The sequence below is a fragment of the Loxodonta africana genome, chromosome 11 (genome assembly GCF_030014295.1).
Source record: "Loxodonta africana isolate mLoxAfr1 chromosome 11, mLoxAfr1.hap2, whole genome shotgun sequence".
In the NCBI taxonomy this organism is placed as follows: Eukaryota; Metazoa; Chordata; class Mammalia; order Proboscidea; family Elephantidae; genus Loxodonta; species Loxodonta africana.
This window is the reverse complement of record NC_087352.1, coordinates 64633069-64657051: the sequence shown is the minus strand read 5'-3', so window position 1 is coordinate 64657051 and position 23983 is coordinate 64633069. Positions and strand designations below refer to the sequence as shown.

The following is a 23983-nucleotide window of genomic DNA, read 5'->3' as shown; positions in this document are numbered from 1 at the left end:
TCACAGTCATCTTGCAATCATCAAGAAACTAGACAAGCATTAGGATGACAGAGTAAAAGCTCAAAAGAATGTGGCTCCCTCAAGACATTTTTTTTGAGATATTGAAGTAACCAACCAGGAGCCACCCTGGAGCCATCCTACCTCAGACTTCTGTGAGGTGAGAAAGCCCTTTTATGATTTAGGCTATGTACTTCAAAAAAGGCTGGGCCAGAAGGGAAATTTTGGTTTGTCTAAATTAGTCATGGTAATAGCATTCCCCTGGCCAATGACATGTGATCCAATTCTGTTCAATGAGACGTGAGATAAGTCTAGAAATGTTGCTTCTGAGTTGGGTTTTCTGTTACTCAAAGCTGAAGTCATTCCAACTGATACAGAAGGTAAAGAAAAAGTTTATTGAGTTGAATTCACTTAGAAGTATTATGTGAGGTGGAAACCCTGCTGGCGTAGTGGTTAAGTGCTACAGCTGCTAACCAAAGGGTCGGCATTTCGAATCCGCCAGGCGCTCCTTGGAAACTCTATGGGGGCAGTTCTACTCTGTCCTATAGGGTCGCTATGAGTCAGAATTGACTCGATGGCACTGGGTTTGGTTTGGATGTTCAAAGGGAGAGGGGCTGGAAAACAAGTAGCAGAGATAGTTGTGGGACCATTCATGCAGAAATCTAGCATCTGCATTAAAGATTTAAAATGATGATAATCTGGAGTGGTTTGGAACAAGGAAGTGATAAGATTTCATTTTAACTATTTTAATAAATTTTGTTGTTTCCATTTTTCTTTATTTCAAGTTGAATCTTCATACACAGTGCAGTTGCTTTGCTTCCTACCTTTTCCCTTAGCCAGTTGTCTTTTTCTTGATCTCTTACAAGTCTTATAATCTTAGTACTAATGCTGTTAATACAGCTCTAGGCTCTTGACCTTATGTCTCTTCTGCTCTGTCTTGTATTTGCCTCTTGGCTCTGGGTGTGCTTTTCAGGGCTTTTAGTCTCTCCATATATAAAACTAGTCTAAATGCACAGGGTCAGGGTGAGGGCTGCAAGTACCGCTGTGAATATCAATGTAATTTAAGAATCAGTTTGCAAACCAAACAATTAGTCTGGAATTATTTTTTCGAGTAAATCAAATTTCCATACTTAGGAGTGACTTCTAGAAAGGTCCACCTATAACAGAATATATTATTTCTGTTTGCTGTCTGTTCCTCCTTTTCATAATGTTGAGGCCTTAGATTATTCTCTGAAGATTTAAATTTGCTACTGTTGTAGTTGAATGGAATTTGAAGCTTGGATGAAATAAAATGTATTTATAACTGGGATGTCCTTTCTTTTTTCTCTTCCCTTTACTTATGCTGTGTTCTGTTACAGATCCGCTGGAATATGCCTGTGTAAAAATGTAAGCAATATTCATCAAAGATCTTTTAAATTCCATTTCCTTGAATAATTAAAATAGAACTAAACAGGTCTCTGCATCATAAGGACATTGTTTTTATAATATTAGATGTTCTACCACAAGGGGGAAATTGCTTTGTTGAACATCAGTTTAATTATAGAGCATTTAATAAGTTTACTGATGTTGTAATACCGGTGGAAACCATTTTCTCTTTTTTTTTGTTGTTAATACATTGACTTTTTTAAAGGTCAGTGACTTAAGAAATAAAACATGGGCAACAATGACGTACCTATTAATGGCCTTGACTGTCATTATAAGACATTTTTCTCCCCTTTCCGAACATTACATTTCGGTAGTTGTACCTTCTAGGCTGAAGTTATAGTGGGAGAACTTTCTTTTTGACTTTCCTTTCTTGAGAGAAAAAGCAATAAATCTTCCCATTCTCTTTGTATTTTAAGAGCTATAAATTATCTTCGTTTTGTTTTACCCAAGGCACCTTGAATGAGTGGCTTCTAGAAGGTAGAAAGCTAATGTTTATATTCTAAGTAGACTTCTTTATACTTTACCACAGCATATGCCTGCACAGTTATGGTAAGACTTTCCTTCCTCTTTTATGAAAAAGTACAACTATTTTTACCACTTAGCACTTACTGTATAAGAGATTTTGTGGTACTTTTTAGTGTACTGTTATGGATTGAATTGCATCCCCCTAAACTGTGTGTTTGAAATCCTAACTATGCCTGTGATTATAACCCATTTGGGAATGGGTTGTCTCTGTTATGTTAATGAAGCATAGGGTGTATCTTGAGTTACTCTCTTTTGAGATGTGAAAGATATTAAGCAAGCAAGCAAAGCAGAGATGTGGCAAAATAGATGCCAAGATCTCCATGGAACCAGGAAGCAGAAGCTGAAAAGACAAAGAACTTCCACTAGATCTGACAGAAAGAGAAAGCCTTCCCCTAGAGCCGGAGCTCTCATTTTAGACGTCTAGTGACCTAAACCATGAAAAAATAAATTTCTGTTTGTTAAAGCCGCCCCTCGTACTATTTGTGTAGCACTTATAGCAGCATTGGGTAACTAAAACATGTACATAATCTCATTTATTCTTTATACCAAATAAGTGAAACAGACTGTTCTATTATTCACATTTACAGATTAAGAAATTGATGTTCAGAGCTCAGAGATTACAGAATAAGAAATTGAAACAGAGTGCCCAGGGAGCTTTCACTTGTCTAACATCATACTCCTTATTGGGTTGTTTAAGATCATTCATTCTGAAACCAGTGAGGATCAACTGATAGTTTTGAAAGAACAAAATTAGGTCATATGCCTTAAGTAAAGAGGCTTATCCAAGAGGGTTAAAAGGATAGAGGCAACAAACAAAATGAATGAGGAAAAGAATTCCCTAAGGACATAGATTTTATTATCTTGCTATGCCCTGGTCCACAAAATGGGCTTTCTCAAGAGCTATCTTTATGTAGGAGCCCTGGGCTACTAACTGAAAGGTCAATGATTCGAACCCATCAGCCACTCTGCAGGAGAGAGATGTGGCAGTCTGCCTCCATAAAGATTATAGCCTTTGAAGCCCTAGCGGGCAGTTGTATTCTGTTCTATAGGGTAGCAGCGAGTCAGACTCAATAGCAAGGGGTCTTGGGTTTTAGATCCTCTATTTTTTTTATGTAGTCTTCCCTTTTGCTCAAAGGAGAATGTATTACTTGGAAAGTTACTCATTGTACATTTGTCCCTCCCCACTTCCATGCTACACCCTAGACTAGACTTTCCCAACTTCATATCCAGGTTAGAGTGGATGCCTGCTAAGTAGTCTTCTAGCTTTTTCTCATCTCAATTCATCTTGCATTTAGTTGCAAAAAAAATTTATTTCCAATCAAACATCTGGGAGGCTGTTTACTCTTTTAACTTCTAAGTATTACCTTTCCCAGATTTTCTTTGCTGTGTTCTGTCCCCATGGTGACACATTCTGTTACTTTATTTAAGACTTGTGGGTTTCGCTTTGCCTGGACAGTATTGGAAATTGTGGTACCACTTAGATATCAATCCTTGTTCATCTGATTATTTTGCCCTTTCAGGATCTGTTCCCAGGTCAGTTTCTCCAACATCTGCGTCCTCCTTCCCCATGAATTCCCATTCAGGCATTTCAGTATCAAAGTGTTGTCATTCACTCTTTGCTCAATCCTATTATCAAATCACCAGAAAATACCATAGTATAGCACACTTTATTTTTAAGATATATCTCAATGACATGTTCCAAAGAATTTGCATGATCTGGACCAGTTTACTTTTTATTCCAATTTAAGTTTTGGTTTTTCAAGCCTCACTTTTACTTGGGATTTATTTTAGTATGATGAGCACTAACTTGTGTGCTCTTTTCGCAACAGTCTCCTGTTATTGAGCATGCTCACCTTGTTTTCTACTAGTGAGATTTGATATGCTAATCTCCAATTTTCCTTTTCTCACCTCATAGCCTCTTGATTGGCTTCTCTATTATAATAAAATGCAACGCAACACAATACAACCAAATAATCCCACCTCAACCAGCTTTTGCAATTGTTCTCTAAGAATCTAAGAAGGTGACCTTATAGATTGGAGTGTGGTGTGGAAATCCAGATGTGACAAAAGGCAAAGGATTGATTTTTAGAATATCAGCATAGCAGGAAACGCTCTAAGGAAAATGAGATGCTCAATGAAATTGTAACTCAGAATAGCCTGATCCTCCTAGATACAATTTAAAGAAATCTGAAGAATACCCAGAATAAACTTCTTGCTCTATTTGGAGAAGGGCTTTTTAAGATTCTCTGTAAAGAAGAGGAAAGAATGTGGTCACTGTGAAAATGACAGCATCACAACTGTCCAGAGAATGACCAATCTTTTTAGATTTTTGTTCAGCATTGAGTAAATTATAGATATTAAATTACATAACTGATGAAAAAATAAAATCGAATTGTGGTATTTTATTCCATTCTTCCAACTCATTCTTTAGAGCCAAAATTATCATTTTAAAAGGCAAGTTAATTGTCACTTCATCCCAATTTTTAAATCACTTTAATAGCCTCTAATTTTTCACAGGATAAAGTCTAGGCTCAGAATCCTCACCCATGTAGCCCTAAATGGTCTAGGTCCAGTTCTTTTTCTCCTATCTCATCGTGCTATTGATCCATCCCTTTTCTCTTTTCCAACCCAGTCACACTGGTCCCCCTTGCTCACCATGCACCTTCCTGCCATAAGACTGATGCCCATGTTGTTCTCTCTCCATGAAATGCCATCCTTCTCCTCTTGGCCTAGATAATTTATCCTCATCCTTTACATCCCAGCTCAATCCTCACTTCTTCAGGGAAGCCCCTGACCTCCTCAACTAGATCAAATCCTCCTATTACGAACAGTATTTGCTCCCTTTAGCTTCTCTTTGTAGTATTGGCTACAGTCCTAACTTTATAATTACAAACCTAAATATTTTAAAGTTATATTTCTCCTTAATGTGACTGTAAGCTCCAAGATAGAAAGGACCATAGCCATTTTCATACAACTGTATCCCTAGGGAAAAAACAAACAAACAAACCAAACCGTTACCACTGACTCAATTCTGACTCATAACAACATTACAGGACAGGGTAGAACTGCCCTATAGAGTTTCCAAGGAGCATCTGGTGGATCTGAACTGTCAACCTTTTGGTTAGCAGCCTTAGCTCTTAACCACTATGCCATCAGGGTTTCCTAGAGTTTAGTGCAATACTTGACACACAGTAGGTGCTCAGAAAATATATCCTTAATGTATGAATAAAATACTTGGCTTCTTGTCTTGATTACTGAGAAGATGGTAACACATAAAAAAAAAAAAAACAAGCAGAGTGTGTTTCACACAATAGAATCTCAAAAAATATTAAGTGAACGAATACATGAATAAATGAATATTGAATTATCTGTGGGTGAATTAGGTGCTTGTGAATTTCTAATTTTAGTTTGACTTCTTTGGTTATATTTAATACTCTGGAGCCCTTCCTTCTTCGGATAGTTGAAAGAATGCAGATAAGTTCTATTATTAACCTATTAAAAACTAAAAAACTCAGAGGATATACTATAAAATAAATTATATAATTTATGCCAAAGGCCAAATAAATCATCCAAAGAATGTCCGTCTTTCTGTGTCCTTGATCCTAGTCTTCATTTTATGTGGAAACTGTGTAGTGATCAGTTAGGTGAAGGATTTGACCAACCCAAAGTCACAAAGTATGCTTGTGAATCAGGCACAATGTAAACATAAAGCTCTTCAGTCTATAATTCATGGTTGTATTAAGCTTTCTGGACACCTGCAGGGTGGTGGTGTACTGACAGTGCTTTTATTTCTCTCTTTACCACTTCTAAACGTAAATATACAGACTAATTGCTATAAGCCCAGCACTTCTTACCAGCAATAAATTAAAATCCTTTGACAAACTCCCCTTAATTGAGGCTCTTGCCCCCTTGTCTAACACACTACCCTGGAAGGAGTGACTTACAATAGCATTGCTTTCAGTTTCCTAGTTGCCTAACCTGGAAAGAGAGGTAAACAGTCTTCATATTTTATATGCTTTGTAGAGACATTATGGATCCATTTGGGAAGCCGTATTTTTCATTTTATTTATTAGCTGGTTTTAATTACACCTCAGGAGAAAGCTGAATGATGTCCAAATTGCAACACAGGCTATCAACAGAGCAAATTGTAATTGTGATTTTAGTGGCATGTACTAGGTGTTTCAGAAAAAGAAAAAGAAATTTTTTTTGAGATATTTTTTAATAAGAGTGGATGATATAGTAACCTAAAGCTATTCTAGCAAAACTTGGTCTGTGGAGTTCCTGACATCTCACAAACGTGAAGTTGCCACATGTCATCTTCCCCCTCTTTTTTTTTCCTTGAGAGAAAATAAGATAAATGGGCAGCAAAACCACTGGCATTTTCATATTTGTGTTTCTTAGCTTATTAAGTTTCTATAAGACAATAAAGGGCTTTAATAGGAGGACTAGAATAATGGTGGGGAGGTTTAGGTTCCAATCCTGACCAACCTCAGGCACCTGGAGCCTTTTGCTTTCTCTGGTACTCAATTTCTTCATCTACAGGAGGGGAATGGGTCATCAGGATTCATATATTTTCTTGATGCTCTGTCATTTAAAAATATTCTATTTTCATTTCATTTAAGTTTTTTTTTTTTTAATATAGAAAGTTTACTACAGAATTAAAAAAAAAAGAATGGGACACAAATCACACTGAGATTATGATTGAAACTTTACACCAGTTTTCTACAGGTCTGAAAAGTTGATTTATTGATGTGTTTTCCTTCCATAAAATTGAATGATCTGGACTAGTATTTTTGAAGGGAAACAGCGACTCCAAGTCATCTATTTAATGGGGAATTAGAGACAGACCTGGACAAAAGTAAAAGGATTAAAAAAAAAAAAAAAGATTTTTTTTTTTAGATGGAGTAAAATATAGTACACCCAGGTAAGTTTTCAGTTACATTCTTGCTTCTTACTCTGCTTTGAAAATCAGCATCTGTTTATCCCCCTTCATAATCCTTTTACCCTGTGTCCTCTGGTTCTGTGGTTCTATCCCGTATATTCAGAGTTCCCAGCTATGGTAGGCTATTTAGTCCTAATTTATCCCCTCCAAAATGGTGCAAGGCTTATGTCATCTTTTTTTACCCATCAGAATTTACTTATTCTTTGCCTCTTCCACTATAAGACCTTCCCGTCTGCTTTCAAAAAATGGCAACTCGATCATGTGACAAGTATATTTATGTTGTTCACATTTGAATTAGAGATGGCTAAATTTTCTGCTTTCTTACATTACATAGAATAGTGGATGGCCTGAAAGGACTGTGCTTTTACTATCTAACCACAAATATAAATTTAATGGGGAACCGTCAGGCCAGGTAGAAGGGTTCAAGGGCAAGCTGGCAGTAGACAGGATTTAGGCCAGGTTGATTTTAGGGCAACTCCTCATATAACCAAAAGAGCTACAACCTTTATTTATATAAAGGTAGTCAGAAAGCTGAGTCTAAATGCTGCACATTTAAAAAAAGGACTGTTAAGGATTGAATTGTGTTCCCCCAAAATATGGTATAAATCCTAACCTTTATGACTGATTATAACTCATTTAGGAATGGGTTGTCTTTTTTTATGTTAATGAGACAAGCTTAGTGCAGGATGGCTCTTGAGTCAATCTCTTACAAAATAGAAAAAGAGCAGGTTAAGCATGCAGAGAGGGGCAAGAGAGATGCCAAGCCACATGGAGATTTCCAAGGAACCAGCAAACAAAAGCTGAAGAGACAAGGAACTTCCCCCAGAACCCACAGGGAGAAAAAGCCTTCCCCTAGAGCTAGCACACAGAATCTGGACTTCTAGCCTCTTAAAAAAAAGCTATGAGAAAATAAACTTCTCTTTGTTAAAGCCACCTACTTGCGGTATTTTCATTATAGTGGCACTTTTTTTTAGATAACTAAGACGGGGACCATTATGTTTTGAAATATTTTTAAATATATTTCCCCATCTTGAAACTTTTCTTGACCTTGGGGTTTCCATCTTTTTTTTAATATACTACCTTTTTTTTAGAGCAGTTCATTTAACTAAAAATTGTGCAGAAAGTACAGAGAGCTCCCATATATTCCCCTCTCCCCTCTGCACACAGGTTTTCCTATTATTTTAAGTATGTATGTATGTAATACTTTTGAAGCGATAGGTTTTGGCATTTCAGAGAAAGAACAAAAACCTCTCTTAAACAAGGAAATCATGTCTCATTTTCGAAGACCAAATTTGTTTTTTTAATTTGTTTTAGGTCCCAGCATGATGTCATTTGATTACTTAGGGAAAGGGAACATGTGCGGCCTACTCCTCTTCCAGCAGAGTGTTCGTGGAAGATCAGAGATACTAGAAGAGAAAATGGATCACACACCTGGATCATCTCCCTACAGGATCCCAGGCCCTTTGGTGGAAGGTTGCTTATAAACGGTGACAGGGAAGTCTGAGAACACTGGGGTAGTGACAGATTTTCCCAGTGGTGTAAACACACTATTGTTTACAGGCAACCTTCATTCTGATAAAGGAGCCTTGGTGGCACAGTGGTTAAGAGCTTTCCTGCTGTTAAGATGTGGCAGTCTGCTTCCATAAAGATTACAGCCTTGGAAACCCTATGGGGCAGTTCTACTCTGTCGTAGAGGGTCACTATGAGTTGGAATCAACTTGATGGCAGGAAATTTCTATTATGATTGGGATGGCATCCATTCTAATTGGTCTGTGCTGATATATCACTTTTGCCAAGGAATATTAGGAGAAATATAGACTCCTTTTGGGAATCTACACATGAGCTACACAGAGGTGGAGGCAGAAGGCTGAAACAACTTATTGAGGCAGTGTTCACAAATCCCTGGGCTGTGTATGGCAGGCAAGGATCCCCAAAGGGACAAGAAGTGCTGGTAGAGATGAGACAGAAGAGACCAGGGAATCAGAATAAAAAGACTGTGGTGGGAGTGACCTTGAGACCCAAAGGCAAAAGGGCAAGTTCATGGACTCAAGTAGAGAATGCTCTTTTATCATCACCTAGCTCCCCTGTCTCGTACACTCCCCAGAATCCACCAGTCCAGTAAACAGAGCCAGGCTAGCTTTGGTTAAAGATATCACAGAGAATCCTTCAGAGCTTAGAAGAGGAGAAGAGGAAACGCCACTCTCAAGAGGTCACAGAAAGTATGCCTTCCCCGCATACCCAGATACCATTTTGGAAAGGAGAGTAAATAGGGCAGGACTTTAAATGATCAAACACTGACCTGATTGCACCAAACAGAGGTTCTGTTAAAGAGATTCATTAACTTATTGTTTCAAATTAGCACTGAGGTATGGGACCGAAGGAAAATTAATTTTTCTCCCTTCCTACCCATTAGTCAGGGGCTCATGAGAAAGAACAGATACATAATATAGAAATTAAGTAGCTATTTTTCCTTGCATCCCTGAGCAAGATGTGAGGAGTGTTTGGCCCCACTTTCCACGTTTTTTTTCTTCATTGATATTTTCTATAACAGTTCCCAGTCTCAACTAGGGCCTACTGAACACCAAATACAGAATTTTAGACTGTTATTTGTTTCTGAGGAAACCCTGGTGGCATAGTGGTTAAGTGCTATGGCTGCTAACCTAAAGGTTGGCAGTTCAAATCTGACAGGTGCTCCTTGGAAACTCTATGGGGCAGTTCTACTCTGTCCCGTAGGGTCGCTATGAGTTGGAATCGATGGCAAGAGGTTTTTTTATTTGTCTCTGATATAACAAATTATTAAATTATTGTATCATGGGAACTCGTAAGATAAGTTAATAAAAAATACCCTAAAATAGGTACAGGATACAGTTTTGGAGGGCAAGAACTGTATTTAGAGTTGCCTAGTGCCTGATCAACAAACACACACATGTATGCCTTGTGGTATCTAGAGAAGTGCTTGGTGCATAGTAGATGTTTAGTCACTATTTGATTAACCGTGTCGGGTGACCACATACTGTCTTTAATTAGTCTACAATGGACATCTACGCTTATTGTTCTACAGTTTCCTTGACCCTTGCTTGGCAATGCAACCTTATGCGCGTTGTGATTCTCTGAGCTTTAGAGATTGATCTAAATGTCCTAGAGGTTTTCAAGGATAGTGACCAGAAACTAGATCTTAACCTTTTTGTCTGACACCAAAGAGAGTGACTCAATTGTCATTGTGCAGAAATGCCTAGATTTCATTCTTCTGGAACATTTCCTTCTGCTCCAGTCTTCTAGAAAAAAAGGCTGGTTTAAAAGAGTGTCTCAGAGTCTGCCTCTGTGTGTGCTGATGATCAAATTCTTTCAGCCCCCTGGGTGATAATTTACAGACCCCCTTCCTTCTGTAGAATGAAAGGGTTGGACTTGATAACTGTTCCCTTATCCAAACCTCCCTGAGAACTCCTAAACAACATAAATTATTTACCAGGACTTGAGGAATACAAAGAAGGAGTAAGAGAGAAGTGAGATAGAAAACTCTGAAGTCAAAGGCAGGGGAGCTGGCAGTAAAGAATGGATAAAACTGTTTAGCCTATGGCCCACCCCATAGAAGATGTGGGTTGAAAAAAAATCCCAAGGGACAGAGTGGCAGCAGCTACTTACAAAAGATTGTGAGTAAGAATAGTGAATTATCATTCCGTTAGTAGATAATAGAAGCAAGACCCACAGGTATAATTTCTGAAAGACTGAGTTTTTCGGTCCTACGGTTGAAAAATGCTGATCTCCGAATACTCTTGCAGCTTTATCTATGTTACTATGTAAAATGTGTCTTCTTCTCATCTGAGTTCTCACTGAAGAACTTTTTTTTTTTATTGTGCCTAATATGTTTTATAAAATGTAAATATGTAACCAAACATTTGCCATTTCGACATTCTTCACATGTCAAATTTAGTGCCAGCAGTTGTATCATCGGGTTGTGCAACCAACAGCATGAAATGTTTCCAAATTTTCCATCACTCTTAACAGAAGCTCAGTGTCTCCTAAGCAGTGGATCCCATTATCTCCTTCCCTCCCATCCAGTGTTCTTTCAGCTGAGTCTCCCAGTAGATGTTAACCTACCAGAAGTTAGGGCCCAGGTCCATCAGATTCACTCGTGCGTTCTCAGAGCTTAGCAAGTGTTGGGGCGTTGTGAGTTAAAGAATAAATAATTGAATATTGAATGATAACTATGCCTCTTTTCCCTCCTTCTCTCTAATTTATAATAGAAATTGCCCCCACCACATGAAGATTGATTTGATTGATTCCATCTCATGCTTGGCTGTCTGTTCTTTATGGTTTTCCTCCAAAACCCTCATGGTTTTCCTCCTAATGCTTGTCCGTTAGGCATTCAGAACTGTCCTCTCTGCTAGTGTGCTTTCTGAGCTTGAATTTGATTGAGACAGCTCACACAATGGGGGAAATGAGTGAATTAACATTTTCACTATACATGACACCATTGTAAAACAAGCAAATAAACAAAATAAACTCTTTAACCGGTGGCATTTCCTGGTTTGAGTAAGGGGAGAATGGGAATTTCAGCAACATTGGAAGAATGTACGAGTCTGGGGTCACCAAACTTTTTGCCTTGCAGACAGTGCTCATGCAGGCAAAGCAGTCCTAAAAGGAACCTTTCACTGAGAGAGAACAGTGTATCCTTTAAGGAATACGTAAATCACCAAATTTGTAGCAGACATTCCCGTCCTCCTCTGTGACAATGTCCTTTTGCCACAGCCCAATGATTTCACTGTGATAGTTTTGCCAGTGCTTAACAGGGGCAGCGCATTGTAAATATGAGGAGATTTCATTTCTTTTTAGGTCTTCAATGGCCCAAAGCCAGTTCTTACCATTAATAATTCACCTATAGCTCAACTCTCAAGCATTCAAGAAGAAGCACCATGACTTCTCCACTTAAGGAAAGACCAGCTTGCAGACTTCATCTCTGAATTATTTCCTGAGCTGCTTCATTATTTACTGAGGTTCCTGAAATGCAAACATCCAGAGTCTTATCAGGCAAAGGCAGATCCCCAGAGCCTTTTATCATTCTGGCTGCAATTTTGAATATTTCCTCTATAACCAGACAGCATACCAAATGAAGCTAGACTCTGTAAAGGGAAATGAGGCAATTAGAATGTCAATTTTATTTAGTAATATATTGTAAAAACTAAACAGCATATCTGACTGATTGACAAAATCCATCCAACTGTTAGAGGCAAAACAAAACTATCTCAAGAGGTACAGTTATACAGATCTTGCTTGCACCTACAGGCAGATATTTAAAGAGAAGGAGACAAACAGAGAACATTGAAGCAAAATGCTACATCTGGAACTGTCCATCGAATAAAATTCAGAGCGAGAAAGAGTGAGGGAGTCAGAAGTAGGGATATCATGTCATGTTTTCTTTCTTCTTCTTCAATGAGCCTTTTAACTTCTTCCACAGGCTGTCTTTTCTCTTCAGTTTCTTTTCCATCAGGGAGGGCATGGACTCTTTCTTGCGGATTTCCCTCACTAAGCCGTGAAAAGCATCATCGATACAGAATCTGAGGGCCGCAGACGTCTCAAAGAAAGCACAGTTATATTCGCGGGCCAGGCTCCAGCCTTCTTCTGTAGAGACCTAAGGGAGAAATAAATGATATTAAAAAGAGAGCAAGGGAGAGCCTCTTTAATCAAAATCATGTTCCCCACATAGGCTGTGGACCTCGGTTACACGGCAAACTGTAAAATGTGGGGGTTTGTTTTAAGGGACAATTTTGAGAATTTGTGAACCGAAAGAATAAATGAGAAATCAGAGTCCCCTAAAGGGCAACTGATTAGAACTGACAATAAATGGAACTAGAGCCCAGCTCTCCAGACTTTAAAAGAAAGAAGCAATGTAGCCTACTGCTGAAAAGCAAGGCTTTGGATTTAAACTGCTTGGTTTCAAATCCCAGCTGTGCTACTTTTTAGCTCTGCAAACTTGGGTAAGTTTTAACCTTTTTGCCTGAGTTTCTTCATCTGTAACATAGAATAATAACATTTACCTCAAAGGCTCTTTGTTAGGGTTAAAAGGCACATTGAACATGTCAGGCATACGTCTAAAGGTCTATTAGTCTAAAGGTCTATAGTTTAAAGGTCTGTTAGTTATAGTCCAATGTTTTTAATTAAGAATAAGTCAGGATGAAGTTATCATGAAACTTTAAAAGCAGTCTCCTTTTTCTCTCTCTCTCTTTTTAAAATATACTTTATTGTATTTTTGGTAAAGGTTGACACAGAAATTTATGTTCCCATTTGACAATTTGACACAAATTGTTCAGTGACATTTTTCACAATGTGTCAACATTCTCTTTAATTGTGTTTTGGTCGTTCCATTTAAAAGCTGTCTTCTGACAAAACAGACCAAAAGAAACAAAAAGCAAAACACCAACATTTTGAAAGATAAACTTTTCTCTAGCAGAGCACTTCCGAGTGGGTTTAAGGCTTTATGAGCCTTTTGTGGCATATAACTATGCCATATCATATGTTACTGCAAAAGGCCTTAAGGATCACAAGCTGATTGAGATCAGGGATCCCACCTCCTTTATCGCCCCTTCAATGTCTAGCATAGCTCCTTGTGCCTAAATCACATGTAGAGCTATTAGAGATGTTAAATGAATCATTAATAAAATTACTCATGGTTTAATAAATATTCATTAAAATGTAAACTTAAAATGATGTACATTTAAATAGTGGATTATATGTCGCTGTAAAAACCAGTTGCCGTCAAGTTGATTCCAACTCATGGTGACCCCATGTGTGTCAGAGTAGAACTGTTCTCCATAGGGTTTTTGCTGGCTGATTTTTCAGAATTAGTTCACTAGGACTTCCTTCTGAGGTGCCTTGAACTCAAACCTCCAAACTTTCAGTTAACAGCTGAGTGCATCAACCAGTTTTACCACCCAAAGACTCCATATATGTCACTGTAGCTGGGTGTTAATAATCCTGTTCAAAATTTAGAGCTTCCATTAAGCCCCACCTGATTATTTACACTGGTTCTGAGAAAAGAGTAATATGACTGTCTTTACTCAGTGTTGTCTGGCTGATTTTTTGCTCCATGTTTTTGTTGTTGATAGTTGCCGTCTAGTTGATTCTGACTCATGGCAACACCATGTCTATTTATTTTCTGAAAGCTACCCCTTGTTTATACATTTATATGTTCACTTTTCCTGCCATATGGGAGCATATGATGAGAGGGAGTCTCCATCGGTCTAGGACCCTGAGTGACTATGACTAACTCTACAATGAGCAGAGCTCCTGGATCACCTATGTTGAATATATGGAATAATTAAGAAAGAAATGTTATTCTTTTAAGCTGCTGATATTTTGCAGTTGTTTGTAACCAGCGCATAACCCAACTTTTCTTAACCAATTCACAACTCCTCACTGCCAATAAGTGGCTGGGCTGATATAAAACAAGGTCTATATGATCTCAAAGCCAGGCCCTTCACTCCAGTCTGTGATAGGTTAACCTTACCAAAGGCTGTTAAAGAGAGATGAGTAACTGTCATATTTTAACTCTGTAAGACACAGAATGTCTGGATTCTCCTTTTTCTCTTTCATTCCTGCTGGCAAACAGACCTATTCTTTTTTTGAGCTCATTTCTATCTTATAGGAACTTAAGATATGCAGCTAAACACAACCAAATAAAACTATTAACATTCTGTTTTACAATAATTGGACAAAGTCATAAGTTTATTAAATTCCTTCTCTGGGTTCTAAGTTTTCACAGGTGATAATCTTAGCAAATGCTTTGACAAGGCATAGCATGGATCACCATCTATTTTTTAGTCTCCCACAACAATTTTCCCTTCCCCGAAGCCAACTCCACATGGATTAAGTTTTCTACAGCAACACTGAATTTCTGGTACCATTTTCTATATGAATTAACTTTCATTATGTTATACTTTATTTAAAAAACTGCTTCAAGTCTCTGTGACTTACAAAAAAAATATTTAAATCTTGTTCATATTGTCTGTTAACAGTTGGCAGACAGGCTATGTAGCTCAGCTCCAGGCTGTTGGTTGGGTTCAAGTTTGTTCCTCCTGTCTTCTTATTCTGAGACAGACTCTGGCTGAAAGAGCTCCTCTTATTTAGGGAATGATATTCCCTTGATAGAGGGCAGGTGAGCAAGAGGTAGAGAGATTTTGCCCACATCCGAATGGTCAGAGTAAGTCACCTGGAGAAGCCCAGAGAACAATGAGGCAGGATACACACCCAGCTTACATTGAAGCATGGCAGGAGTAGGGAGGAAACGACAAATTTTAAAGAAACAATAGAATCTATCAAACAGAATACATCACAATCAGTTATATGTAAATGCAGCATACAACTAACAACAGCAACATATCCTTTGAGCTGACTCTAACTCATTAAGAAAGATTAAAATTTGAATCGAAATGTGAACCAAAAGAAAGTGACGCTAATATCTTACAAAACCAAAGTCATTGCCATCCAGTTGACTCAATAATCCTACAAAGTAGGCATTAAATCCAAATTTTTACTAGGTAGTGGTGATGGTTGCCTCTATGATGAAAGAAATTAATGTCACTGAATCGTACATGTAAAAACTGTTGAAAAAGTCTTTTGATCCCAGAAATTTTATTGTTCAAAGATTTTTACTACATATTTAATTTTATTTCTAAAAATAATATTAATTTTTATTTAATTTTATTTCTAAAAGAAATATAGGATTATTCATATTTTTTATTCTGTGTAGGTTTTAGTCAATTATTATTATTTTTTTAATTTGTCTTTCATTTAACTTGTCAGATTTATTCCCACAAGTTTGCTTATAATATTTCCTTATTACCTATTTTATGTTTGTAGGCTCTGAAGTGATGTCTACTTTGTCATTTCTTAGATTATTTATTTCTGCTCTATCTCTTTTAATCTGTCTTGCCAGGATTTTATCAAATTTTCTTTATGATTTCCTTCTTTCTGCATTCTTTGGGTTTATTTTACTGTTCTTTTTCTAACTCTTTGAGGTGGATACTTCGATCATTAGATTTTTAGCATTTCTATTATTCTAAAGCATGTATGTGATGCTATAAATATCCCCCTAAACAAAGCTTTAGATAATCACACGTTTGATATACTGTAGTTTCGTTATTATTCAGTTCCAAATAATTTCTAATTTTTATTTAGTTTTTTTTTTTTTACCCATTGGCTATTAGGACCCCTGGTGGCATAGTGGTTAAGAGCTCGACTGCTAATCAAAAGGTTGGCAGTTCAAATCTACCAGCTGCTCCTTGGAAACCCTATGGGGCATTTCAACTTTGTCCTATGGGTCACTATGAGTCGAAACTGACTTGATGGCACCTAACAACAACAACAACAGTGGACATTTAAAAGTATATTGCTTTTCTTTTCCAAACAATTCTACTCACAGTTGTATATCAAAGAAAAAAATTTGTAGATATATGTACCAAAATACGTGTACAAAAGAGTTCATAGCAGCATTATTTGTTATAGCAAAAACATTAAAAGCTACATAAATGACATAATCAGTAGACTAGATAAATAATTTGTTGTATATTAATCCAATGGAATACTGTTCAATATAAATGAATAAAATATGGCTATATACAACTTGGATAAATTTCACAAATGTAATTATGTTGAGTGAAGGAAACCAAACCTAAGGAAAATTTTTAATAAATATTTTTTTATTATTATGTAAAAGTTACTTTTTTAAAATTTTAATTGTGCTTTAGGTGAAACTCTACAAAGCAAATTAGTTTCTTATTCAACAATTTATACACAAAATGTTTTGTGATGCTGGTTGCAATCCCTGCAATGTGTCAACCCTCTCTCCTTCCATACCCCAATTCCCTGTTTCCATCTGTCCATTTTTCCTGTTCCTTCCTGACGTCTCGTCATTGCTTTTGGGCAAGTGTTACCCTTCTGGTCTCATACACATGACTGAACTAAGAAGCACTTTCCTCACGTGTGTTGTTTTGTTTTATTTATCTTTGGCTGAAGGGTGAACTTTAGGAGTAGCTTCAGTTTTGAGTTAATAAACCTTTAAATTTTTTTTTTAATTTATGGAAATATTGCCAAGACAGTACAAATAGTTCCCATATACCTCACATGCAGTGTCCCCTGTATTTACATGGAGTATAGTACACAATTAAAGCTTGAGAAAAGTTAAGAACAGCAACACTAATCTTTAGTATCACGAGCCAATACAGTATTTCCTTTGGGAAAGGATGCAGTGGAGTTTTCAGGCTGGTTTTGATAGTCTTCCTTTATCTGTATGTTGGTTTCAAGGTAGGTGCACTTTGTGAGCATGTATAGAAATGTATGCTTGTAATTTGTGAACTTTCTATATATGATACTTCAATAAAAATCTACTAAACAAACGTATTTATGTAGCACCCCCGTTAATTGGGGGTATTGCCTTGTCTTCAAGCACAGTAATATTTCCATAGCTAGATATTTGAACATTTACAGTAAGTAGAGTGTAAAGTCTCTAAACAGATTTAGATCACATCAGAGCTTTTGCATCATAGAACATTATGGACACTAAAGTTCATAAGGAAGAATAAAGGGAAAAATGGGAAAGAAATGTTTGAATTCTAGTAAGAATGAGTGTGTGGGAGGAGGGCGGAGAAGAACAATAACAATGATGTTGGGCTCACCCTATTAAGGCTCGCCATAAAGCTATAGCTGTTTAGGCAATGAGACTGATAAGGGCTGGACAGGAGACCAGTGCGATGAAATAATGGACCCAGAGAAAGATCAGCAAATATATGAGAGACTGACATATTATTGGTTTGATATTCCAAAACAGAGAGAAAAATGAAGATACATCGAACTATCATTTTGGATAATTATTGACCAGGATGTTTGGGGAATATTTCTAATAGCACAAAAGGTGATTTTTCTCTGGAGAAAGCAGAAATAGAAAGGGATTGGTATTGAGCCTTTAGCTACAAGAAGAGCTACAATTTTTTTCCCCACTCCTTTGAAAATAGAGTGATATAGGCTAATTATGGCAAAAAATTTTGCATATATTAAATATGGCGGTGAGTATGTGATTCTCTCTCACTATATATATATGCATATATATGTATATCTTTATACAAACACACACATGAAAAGTGTAATTATAAAATGTAAAAATCACAAATTAATTACAAGAGGCACCAAAATTCAATTAAAAGTCTAATGGAACAATCAAGCTCAACTTGAAATAAAATTAGAAAACAAATTACATGCAAAGATTCTGATTGGATTCATTTACAGCAAAGCAGTACTTTAATAGATGACATACTGTGTATTTTATGGTTTGTAGCAGGCTGAAATATATTTAGCTCTTTGGCTACTCATTATTTTGATAAGTAATGTAGGAACCATGAATCCTATGTATCAGTGCATGAAATATACTTGCATATGTCTTTAGATTCATTATCAGAATATTCACTTAATATTCTATAATTGAAGAATAACAGTCATTTCTACATTCGTTATAATTAAGCCTAAATGAAAATTAAACTCAGTAAAATATTTTACTGCTGATCTGTTTTCTGTTTCCTTAAAAAACTCTTATTAGATCAGTGACCTAAAATTGTTATTTTTAAGAAAACTTAAAAGTGTGAAGTATAAATTCCGATGTTTCAATAAAGTTTCATCTCACACTAATACTGACCATCATGTATGACAGTAACAACTTTTATCAGAATTCAAGAAAGAGTAATTAAAATAGTCTAATATATTTTGTCTCTCCAAATTTAAAGCAAAATGAAATATTTTTAAGTCACTAGTATTCATCCATGTGACACAGTAACTACTGTATTTTACTGAAATAACACATGCCTTCTATGTTTGTTAGCTAACTGCCCCCTCCCCTCATGAGGTGTTTTCGTAAACCTGCTACGCTAATTTTTTTTACAGCAACATGTAAAAAAAAAAAAAGATCTGTCATAGCGGCACTTATAAAAATACCTCATGGGGGGAGGGAGGCTGGCAAGCAAATGTAGAAGGTGTGCATTACCTGCGTAAAATTACAGTACTAAGAAAGCAGCACAGTGTTAGAAAGGAATTAAATTCTCCTATTTCCCAAATGGGGAGTTTCAGGCCCAGAAAGGTTGAACAAATTATCAGGGTCACCTAGTTAGATAAACCAACTATCAAGTTCTACTTTCTACCATCAAGTATTGTTTCTAGCCCTTTTTGGCATATCTCGTGGGGTCTTTCCAATTTCCTTTGCTAATTTTCCATAAATATTTAATCGATTATTCTGACGTGAAGTTTTACAATTTAAGATGATTCTGAAACAGTAAACAAATACCATAGAATATTTCATTTTGCATTTACATAAAAAGAAAAATTTTAAATAAATGTAGAAACACCAGGGGAAAAATAATGACCCAGACTACACAATTTTGCAGAAAGATTTTTGGGATGGACAGTTGAGGCAGACACCATTACACCACCAAACCCACTGCTGTGGAATTGAGTCCAACTCATAATGACCCTATAGAACAGAGTCCCAGTGAAACCCAGTGCTGTCGATAGAACAGAGTAGACCTGCCCCATGGGCTTTCCAAAGCTGTAAATCTTTATGCAAGCAGACTGTCACATCTTTCTATCACGGAGTGGCTGGTGGGTTTGAACCGACGACCTCTCAGTTAGCAGCTGAGCACTTTAACCACTGTGCCACCAGTGCTGCCCTTTAATTGCAAAGAAGGTGAGTTTGTGATTTAATGTGCCACCTGGAGGCATCAGAAAGCAATGGCAGAAAAAAAAAAAAGAACAAAGAAAAATGTTTCATAAAACTAATAGAAAATTTCAATAACTCAGGGGAGCTGTCCTTTTAATATATGTGACCTTTTTCGTTGAGGAAGATCACCATGTAATATGCCGGGTACTCCCTAAAATGCCATTTCCCGTCTGCCAGAGGAGGCATTAGAATACAGCCACAGCTGCATTGGGGTTGATGAGACAACTGGGGCCCAGTGGCAAGCTGAGCCTCTTCTAGCCCAGGCCCAGCTGCCAGTGGGAAGCAGAAAGCACACTGGCCAATTACAGCTGCATTCCCAAAAATCTGCTGACTTTAGGAGCTTCACAGCCCTTTACATCTATGTAGCTTTTGCCTGAACTTGGTAAAAATAAAATAAATTACATTAAATTATTGTACAGATAGGGTAATAGTTGCTTAGTAAGCTATGTAATTCTTAACAACAAAAAAGAAACTCTGATACTGCTCTGTTATAATTGCTAACCTTGAATGAGGAGAGGTTGACAGAAAAAGGGGTTTGATTCTTCAAGGAGAAGCTTCGCAAACAAAACATCTTTGTGGTTAAGGCTACCGGGCACTGTTAAAATAGTGTACAGAGCAAACTATTTGGGAGTTGTTTTCTATTTTTTAATGTGTCCTTGTCTGTGTTTCACTTTGTTCTTGCCCGTGGAGCTATTAATTTTCATTATACAGCTTCTATCATCAAGGTAGCAGGTACCATAGCAGAGTTTCCTGGGAAATTTGGGGCCAACACATCTTATTTGTTAACTTAATGGAGTAGCTGCTGAACTTAGATCATGGGATTTTCATTTTGTTTTGTTGTGTAATTGGTTTTAATAAATTTAACAATATGAGGGGCCTTGTCAGTTTCCATAACAATTCCAATAAAAGTGGTTTATTTAATGAGATGTACTTACTTATTTAATCTGAGAATTATGATTTTTTTGTGATCATCTTCCATTTGAAAGTAAGAGTTTAGGTGTCATTTCAAACTCGTTATAGGAAAAAAAAAACAAAATTAAACAAAACCCTTTCAAGATGTTGTCACAGCCTCAGCTCTGATCACTGACATAGGCAAACTCAACCATTCTTGACAGACCAAAGAGTGAGCTTCCAGGATGTTCCATTTGAGCACGCTGTCTCTGCCCTGCTATTTTTCTTCAGTTCTCTCTTCTAGGTGGGGAACAAGAAGTCTGCAACCAATGCAGCAGTTCAGTTGGAAATCCTTGAGAATGAGTCTCTTTTTTGCAGGTCTCTTCCACACAGGTAGGTAAGATTCAGTTTATTCCCATACATGCCAAGAACAAACTTCTTGTTTTGAAGTATTTGCATATGTTGGCTCATCTGCCTAGAAGAGTTCCCTTCAGATCTTCTCTCTCTCTTGCTCTTTTTTTTCCCCCTCTCTTTACCCATAACCCACCTGAAATGTCACCTCCACTGAGACACCTTAACTAACCATCCTCTTGAAAGTGTTCTTGAATACTACCAGTAATGCTATCCTGTTACTCTGACTTATTTCTTTTTTTTTTGCATTTAGTTACCCTCTGAAATCATCTTCTTAATTTGCATATGTGTTTATTTTCTCTCTCACTCCACCACAGTGGGAATTTTGTTGGAGCAGAGATTTTGTTGGTCTTGCTCACCACCGTACCTGGTCCCCTAGCTCAGTGGCTGACACTTAGGAGGCACTCAATATATGCAAAATAAAACCAATGAATTCAGGCCATGTGGATAAGCTGGAATTACAATTAAGAAGCTAGTTGTGTATTGGGGCAATAGAAAAATACAAAGGAAATTTCAGCTCAGGATGATCAGTGTGAGGACAGTAGCCAGCGCAGGGCTCTACTGAGGCATTAACAAGTAGTGCCTAGCCCAGTACTGGTGGTTCTTCGCTTCCTGAAGGAGGGCTCCTTAATCTGAGACCTCCAGGTTGGTGTCTGGAGGTGTGGCCTTTGAGGAACAGGAAGGAGTTTCAGGTAGAGACGCTGAAAAGGCCTAAGGCAGAAGTAATAAAGGTGCTTTTGTGGGATTATCAGTAGTTACAGTGGTTTAAACCAGAGCATGAAGGAGGAAAGAGAGAATGAAGAGCACGATCAGAAGAAACCAATGAGCTTAAATGCCCGATTTACTTACATTTATATGAATTTTTTGTGGAGCCAATCAACTGAGTAATAAACAACAATAGCAACAACAAAAAACACCCAAAACACTATTTCTTGAGCGCTTACTCTGCACAAGGAAATGTGATAGATTTTCTTTCTCCTGCTATTCTGGAGAGATGTTGATTTAATGAAGAGAAGAGCAGGACGTAATAAATTAAATGGGTGCAGTCGGTCATTCTGAGGCACAGGATTGTAATGGCTCTAGGGTAAAGGGTTTAGACTGCTTTGTATAAAAGACATTTGAAGTCTCCGAGGCCTTGTGCTTTTCATCTGAGAATCTCTGGTGTGCTGGGGGGAAAGGTTGCCATGGTAGCCAGTAGTTGTTATGAAGGGGAAAAGAGAATGTTATTGCTAAATATTTTGCTAACAGCCGTATCTGGTTTCTTCTTTGAATTTTTCTCCTAAGGACTTTATTACTACCTTGTTAAAATTTTAAATCAATAAACATAGGCAGTATGTACAATATATGTGCATGTGCACATATGTTTAAGTGTAAATATATGTATGGCATGCCTAAGGATAGCTTCATATATTTGCACTAGTAAATAAATGTGTTATTTGATGTATATTAAATGAACAGTTACCCCAAATCATCAGGGAATTAGCTATTATGGATAGCTAAGTTTTCCAAGTAGCCAGAATTTTACCCTTTAAGCACCAAAAAACATTTCAGTGCTTAATTTACTGCATTAATAAATTTGTATTAGATAAAAATAGGAAGAAGAAACTTATGTATTATATTTTAATGCATATAACAATTATAATAAAGTAATAAATTACATAACTACACAAATGTCTGAACCACTTGCAGAATATAAAACCATGCAGGCAAAGAACTTTGAGTTCCTAGCAACACCTCTGTGCTGTGCACATGGGCCATTCTCGATAAATGTCTTTTCTATCTTTTTAGATAGCTAGATGGCTAAAAAGGTGACCAAGGAAGGACCAACCAATCACGACAGCAGAACCTCTCCATGAATTAACTAGAGAACTCAGAAGCTGTAATCTCACTTGAATTGCTGAAGATTTTGAGTCCTTTCCATTAAAATATCCATGCCCTGTGTCACCTGTGCTGTCTGCGTGCAACGTGGGCATTGCAGAGCCTCTAGACAGAAAGAAGAAAGGGCAGTGGTATGTTGCTTGCTTGAATGGGGTCTGGGGATCACAGTGACAGATGACTGATGAGATTCAAAGCAGAGCCCAAGGTTTCCCAGAAGCATCAGCGTTCCACCAAGATCATGGTCAGCCTACTTATCCTTTTGTATCATATCTAGAAAAGATACGCCATGAAAAGAAGAATGAAGGAAGAACCTGAACAAATAAGCTTGACCTAAGTTCTAATACTGGGAGCTACAGAAGACAAAAGGGAACCAACTTTTCTTATTCTGTGATCTTACACAAAGGGAACTGGGCGTTTTTTTTGAAAAATTTATGTCTGTGCTTATTGACACCACTATAAATTTAGCTTTCCATCTTAGCACGGCCATCAAGGCCCTTGTCAATCATTTTACTTATTATTAGTCAGTGCCCTTTCCTATTCCTCATTTAAGTTCTTCAAAACTTCACTTCTGAGTCTCTGACCCTATCCTCATTTTCAGTAGATGATCTTGCCCTCTCACTTCACCTCAGTGAGGAAATAAAAGCATCAAAAAAAGAATGACTTTGATATCCTAGGTTTGCACCTAGACCTCACCTGTATCATTAGACATCCTTATCTTCCTCTCTCCAGCCTCAGATGAAGAGTGGTTCCTGATTCTGTCAAGTTTATACTTCCATCTGTACTGAGTTTCTTTTATATCTGTTTCAATACTACACCATCAGCTTTCTCTTCTCTGTCCTATATTTTCAGCCTTCTTTTTAACAGCCTTTTTCATTCTAGAAAAGATATGCAAGCCTCACATATTTTAAGAGTCCAATTCTAGTTACTTTCGTATAAAAAAAAAAAATAGCTCTCCTTTATTTGCCATCCAATGTATTCAGAAAAATAATTGTACGAGGTAAAAGGAGAAAGAATGCGTCTGGGACAGGAAAGTGAGTAGAAAAGGATGCACAATTTCAAAGCAAAATACATCATTGGTTTATGTGCTGGCTTCTCTTATTGATTTCTGATTTGCTCATCAGCCTTCACAATCTGGATTCTGCCCCCTCATCCTTCTGAAA

At 37.2% G+C, this 23983-nt stretch overlaps 1 protein-coding gene across 1 annotated transcript in view; it reads right to left on the bottom strand.

Moving 5' to 3' along the window:
- Positions 1-11478: 11478 nt before the first annotated feature.
- RIT2 (Ras like without CAAX 2) overlaps positions 11479-23983 on the bottom strand; it is a 399988-nt gene continuing 387483 nt past the window's right edge. The window contains exon 5 of the mRNA XM_003406318.4: positions 11479-12518. Within this exon, the coding sequence (XP_003406366.1) occupies positions 12291-12518 (228 nt within the window). The 3' untranslated portion in view covers positions 11479-12290. The remainder of the gene's footprint in view (positions 12519-23983) is intronic.